This window comes from Mobula birostris, chromosome 3 (assembly GCF_030028105.1).
Source record: "Mobula birostris isolate sMobBir1 chromosome 3, sMobBir1.hap1, whole genome shotgun sequence".
NCBI classification, from domain to species: Eukaryota; Metazoa; Chordata; class Chondrichthyes; order Myliobatiformes; family Myliobatidae; genus Mobula; species Mobula birostris.
This window is the reverse complement of record NC_092372.1, coordinates 230,067,457-230,073,569: the sequence shown is the minus strand read 5'-3', so window position 1 is coordinate 230,073,569 and position 6,113 is coordinate 230,067,457. Positions and strand designations below refer to the sequence as shown.

General features: G+C 46.8%; 1 protein-coding gene across 1 annotated transcript; it reads right to left on the bottom strand.

The window, feature by feature from the left end:
* Positions 1-1,217: 1,217 nt before the first annotated feature.
* LOC140194813 (uncharacterized) lies at positions 1,218-3,650 on the bottom strand. Its single transcript, XM_072252096.1, has 2 exons — positions 3,568-3,650; positions 1,218-2,925 (listed from the first exon to the last, which is right to left on the bottom strand). Exons 1-2 carry the CDS (start codon positions 3,616-3,618, stop codon positions 1,696-1,698), a joined length of 1,281 nt encoding a protein of 426 aa, XP_072108197.1. The 5' UTR covers positions 3,619-3,650; the 3' UTR covers positions 1,218-1,695.
* Positions 3,651-6,113: the final 2,463 nt, after the last annotated feature.

The window sequence follows — 6,113 nt, the reverse complement described above, 5'->3', positions numbered from 1 at the left end:
AATAAGTTTCGGGAGCAGGAGGACGATGTGGAAGATTCGACGGCATCGGTACTGGGAGGACAAAACATCTCTCTTTCTCTCTCCACTCTACTCAATTCGGTATCCAGAACTGAACTGACTATACCTATACATCGTCAGACTGTGTCATTTATCAACTGGGCTGGGTGAAGTTTGGGAACTTTATTTACTCACTTATATATGCATATACTCTGCTAACCTGTTTCCTTATCTAGTTTTATATTACCTCATCACGTAGTTATTAATAAAATAGTATTTATAACGGAAGACTCAGACTCCAGGTGTGTCCATTTCTGCTGGTCATTTCTAACCCGTTACGGGGTACGTAACAGATGTTTCTATGTTTCCGTGCAGCAGGCATTATTTGTATATTGGAGCGTTAGTAATAGCTATAGACCTGCTGAGCCGGGCAGTGTATGCAGTGAAGTATGTAGTGTACGCAATTTACATCGGCGGTGCGCAAGTGGAACAGGTCAAAAGCTTTAAGTTCCTCGGGGTCAATATCACAAATGACCTGACTTGGTCCAACCAAGCAGAGCACACTGCCAAGAAGGCCCACCAGCGCCTTTATTTCCTGAGAAAACTAAAGAAATTTGGCCTGTTCCCTAAAACCCTCACTAATTTTTATAGATGCACCGTAGAAAGCATTCTTCTGGGGTGCACCACAACCTGGTATGGAAATTGTCCTGCCCAAGACCGGAAGAAGCTGCAGAGGATCGTGAACACGGCGCAGCACATCACACAAACCAATCTTCCGTCCTTGGACTCACTTTACACCGCACGCTGTCGGAGCAGTGCTGCCAGGATAATCAAGGACACGACCCACCCAGCCAACACACTTTTCATCCCTCTTCCCTCCGGGAGAAGGCTCAGGAGCTTGATGACTCGTACGGCCAGATTTGGGAACAGCTTTTTTCCAACTGTGATAAGACTGCTGAACGGATCCTGACCCGGATCTGGGCCGTACCCTCCAAATATCCGGACTTGCCTCTCGGTTTTTTTGCACTACCTTACTTTCCATTTTTCTATTTTCTATTTATGACTTATAATTTAAATTTTTAATATTTACTATCCAGAGAGCATGAAGCGCAGAATAAAATATCGCTGTGATGAGTGTACGTTCTGGTATCAATTGTTTGGCGACAATAACGTATAAAGTATTGGCAGCAGCGACACAAACACTGAGCTTTACATCTACGTTTATTCAACAGATTACCGTCTACATCTTGAATTGGTTTTATTTCTGGTTGAATCATAGCCCCGGCAATAACAGCGATTAATATGCAAAAGTAGAATTACTATGCATGTCCATTGCATCCTGTGATATGAAAAGCAGAAACTGCCAGCCGTGGCTGTTTGCAGAACCGTTCATCGGAGTATACGTATCAATGCATGATCAGTCAAACCTGCCCGAGGGGGTTAGGGATTTCATGGTTTGATTGGTTGAATTCGATGATATCACAACCTTATTGCGACCTCTGATTGGAATTTGTAATCGGCGAGTTTCTGCGTCAATATATCTGGTTTCATGCTCATTTGATGGGACCTCCATCAGTATGACCCTGTATTCATTGAATTACCCACTCGGTCCTAATTCTACTTCTAAAGATTAACAGATCCCTGCCATTAAACGGTGGTGCCTGCTAAATCCGAAGCCCGGATTGGGGAGCAGGTCCTTTAGGTGGAATGGACGCAGAGGGTGACCCCGCTGTACAGCTCCCAGAAGTGGCAGTTGTTGGGAAAATTCTTGTGGTTCCACAGGTCTTTGTAGCGCCTGACTGCGTGGACCACGAAGGTGGGAGGCAGGTTGCTGGAGATGAATTCGACCACTTCTCTCGCATCTCTCCAGCTGTCTTTTCCTTGCATCAGCTGCCCGATGTGGGCCTCGTCAATGGGCTTTGGGTCGGTGCTGTAGGAGACAACAACGTTAACATTATTAAGCCTAAAGAAGTGAAAGCGGTTCGGGCCAGCAACGCAATGATTGTCAAACCCCGAGACCGGGTCATAGACTCGCACCGACCAACGGACCCAGTCATACTTGTCCGTTAACGCCTCAATGATAAACATTGCACACGCTTTGTTATCTCTCTCGCCCTTCTCTTTCACCAGCTTCTCAACATCTATCTCCGCCTGCTGCGCGAACTCATTGATGCAGCGGTCTATCATGGCTTTCATCTTGCCCTCGACCTTGACCAATCTCTCGTCCCATTCCCTTTTCAGCGCTTCGACGTCGTTCCCAGTGACGGCAGCGTGTCCCAGCAGGGCGATCAGGCCGATACAGAAGAGCTCCTTCAGGCGGGCGCAGAGACCCTCCATCACGCGCCGGTTCCGCTGATCATAGTTGATGGCGGTGTCCAGGATGGGTTTGCCGAAGACGGCGGAGAAACCCATCACCGCATCATAAAGAGTGTGGAGGTTCTGGTCTCCCTTGGTTACGTTGAAATGCGTCAGGAACTCTTCCTTCTCCTTCTGCTGGTACTCTGGCGCTGAACGGAGGATGTCCATGTACTTCCTGAACTGGTTCTTGAGGTTCTCCTCAATGGGGAAATACTGGTTGTTGATGGTGCTTTTCTCAATCTCCCAGAGCACCTGCTTGACCTGCTCGGAGATGATGTCCAGGTCGTTCCTGACGACCCGGAATTGTTCCTTCATGTAGATCAATTCATCGCTCTCCCGATTGCCTAACACCAGTTTCAGGATGGCTCCGGCTACCTGGAAGATGGGCTTCAGCACGCCGACTACACTTGCGAGTCGGGCCCTGTCCTGGAATACTTTCATCGCAGCCTTTGCATCCTGGATGTTAGCCCTGACCTCTGCAGCAGCGCGCTCCAATTCCTCGCTGGTTCCCATGTTCCGCCTGGATTCCTGGAATAAAGATCTCGGAGTTCGATGTTCACCGCACCACTGCTGAAAATAAACACGACACAAGGACAAATATATTAATCTGTGTCCGAAAATCAGCGGGACATTTCATTGCCAGGGAATGTTTAAGTATAAAATCGGAGCGACAAATAAGGTTCTGGGGGAACTCCAAGCGTCGAAGAGTATTTGTGCGGGAAATGGAACTGTCGAAGCTTCGTTTCGAGAACATGCAGCTGGACTGAGAGGTGGACAGTTAAGATCCAATATGAAGGAGGAAAGGGGAGGCGTAAGGAGCTGGCAAGCGGGGGAGTAGTGGTAGTCCTGTGTAGGAGAGCAGAGTGGAAATGGCGACAGCAGAAGTGTAAATCAAAGCCAAAGCGAGCGACGGAGAGTAGAACTATACCAGAATGAGTAGCCAGGTCAGTGAGGGGAGAGGGCTGTTCTGGATTTAGGGTCACAGAGCGAGTGACAGGACCGAGAAAGGCCATTTGCTATGGAGTCAGCGCCGACCGCCAACCCCTGTTCAGACAGATACAGCCCGAAATCGTTTCATTAGGCGGCGCAGTGAGTGAAGCCGCCTTCTCACAGCTCCGGAGAGCCAGGCTCAATCTTACTTCCTGATGGTGTCTGTGTAGAATGTTCACGTTCCCCCTGTGACCACCTGCTTTTCCCGAGAGTATCGCGGACCTTTCCCACGTCCCAAAAGCTTGCGGGGTGAGTGGACCGATTGCCCGCCATAATTTGTCCTCGGTGTGTAGAATATTGTACAGAAGACGGTGACAGGCATAGATCGAGTGGAAAGCCAGAGACACTTTTCGCAGGGCGGAAATGATCGCAATATGATTGAGTTCAACTTGAAATTTGACAGGGTGAAAGTAAAGTCGGACGTAGCGGTATTTCAGTGGAGTAAGGGAGATTACAGCGGTGTGACAGAGGAATGGACCAAAATAAATTGGAAGGAGCTGCTGGCAGGGATGTCAGCAGAGCAGCAATGGCGTGCTTTTCTGGGAAAAATGAGGAAGGTGCAGAACATACGTATTCTAAAAATGAAGAAATGCTCAAATGGTAAAATAGTACAAAAATGGCTGACAAGGTTAATCATAGAAACATACAGGACAAACAGCATAATACATGCCCTTCGGCCCACAATGCTGTACTGAACATGTACTTACTATATAAATTACTCAGGGTTACCCATAGCCCTCTACTTTTCTAAGCTCCCTGTACCTATCCAGGAGTCTCTGAAAGACCCTATCGTATCCGCCTCCACCACCATCGTCGGCAGCCCATTCCACACACTCACCACTCTGTGTAAAAAACGTACCCCTGACATCTCCTCTGTACCTACTTCCAAGCACCTTAAAACTGTGTCCTCTCGAGTTAGCCATTTCAGCTCAGAGAAAAAGCCTCTGACTATCCTCACGATCAGTGCCTCTCATTATCTTGTACACCTCTATCAGTTCACCTCTCATCCTCCGTTGCTCTAAAGAGAAAAGGCCACGTTCACTCAACCTATTCTCATACGGCATGTTCCCCAGTCCAGGCAACATCCTTGTAAATCTCCTCTGCACCTTTTCTATAGTTTCCACATCATTCCTGTAGTGAGTTGACCAGAACTGAGCACAGTACTCTAAGTGGGAACTGAACAGGGTTCTATAGAGCTGTAACATCACCTCTCGGCTCTTGAACTCAATCCCACGGTTGATGAAGGCCAACATATCATATGCCTTCTTAACCACAGAGTCAACCTGCGCAAAAGCTTTGCGTGTCCTATGCACACGAACCACAAGATCCCTCTGACCCTCCACATTCCCAAGAGTCTTACCATTAATACTATATTTTGCCATCATATTTGACCTACCAAAATGAGCCACCTCACAGTTATCTGGGCTGAATTCCATCTGCCACATCTCAGCCCAGGTTTGCATCTTATCGATGATCCGCTGTAACTTCTGATAGGCCTCCACACTATCCACAATACCCTCAACCTTTGTGTCATCAGCAAATTTACTAACCCATCCCTCCACTTCCTCGTCCAGGTCATTTATAAAAATACCGAAGAGAGGTGGTCCCTGAGGCACACCACTAGTCAACAAACCTCATCTAGAGTATGACCCATCTACAATCACTCTTTACCTTCTGTGAACAAGACAATTCTGGATCCACAAAGCAAGGTCCGCTTGGATTCTATGCCATCCTTACTTTCTCAATAAGCCTTGAATGGGGTACCTTATCAAATGGTGTACCTTGCTGAAATCCATATACACTACACCTACGGCTCTACCTTCATCAATGTGTTTAGTTACATCCTCAAAAAAATCAATCAGGCTCATAAGGCACGACCTGCCTTTGACAAAGCCATGCTGACTATTCCTAATCATACTATGGCTCTCCAAATGTTCATAAGTCCTGCCTCTCAGGATTTCCTCCATCTGCTTACCAAACACTGAAGTAAGATTCACAAGTCTATAATTTCCTGGGCTATCTCTACTCCCTTTCTTGAATAAGGGAATAACATCTGCAATCCTCCAATCTTCCGTAACTTCTCCCGTCCCCAGTTAGATCAGTTAGCCTGACCTCTGTGGTTGGAAAGATGCTAGGGTCAATTGTTAAGGATGAGATGGAGTACTTGGTGACACAGGAGAAGAAGTAGGATAGATAAAGGGGATGCAGTGGATGTTGTATATTTGGATTTTCAGAAGGTCTTTGACAAGGTGCCACACATGAGGCTGCTTACCACGTTAAGAGCCCATGGTATTACAGGAAAGTTACTAACATGGTTGGAGCATTGGCTGATTGGTAGGAGGAAGCGAGTCAGAATAAAATGACCCTTTTGTGGTTGGCTTCCAATAACTAGTGGTGTTCCATAGGGGTCAGGTGTTGGGACCACTTCTTTTTATGCTGTGTATAAATGATTTCGATGATGGAATAGATGGCTTTGTTTCCAGGTTTACAGATGATACAAAGATTGATGGAGGGGCAGGTAGTGTTGAGGAAGCAGGTTGGATGCAGAAGGACTTAGTCAGATTAGGAAAATTGGCAAGAAAATGGCAAATTAAATACAATGTTGGAAAATGCATGGTCATGCACATTGGCAGTAGAAATAAATGTGTGGACTATTTTCCAAACGGTTAGAAATACCAGGAATCTGAGATGCGGAGTGAATTGGGAGTCCTTGTGCAGAATACCCTGAAGGTTAACTTGCAGGTTGAGTCGGTAGTGAGGAAGGCAAA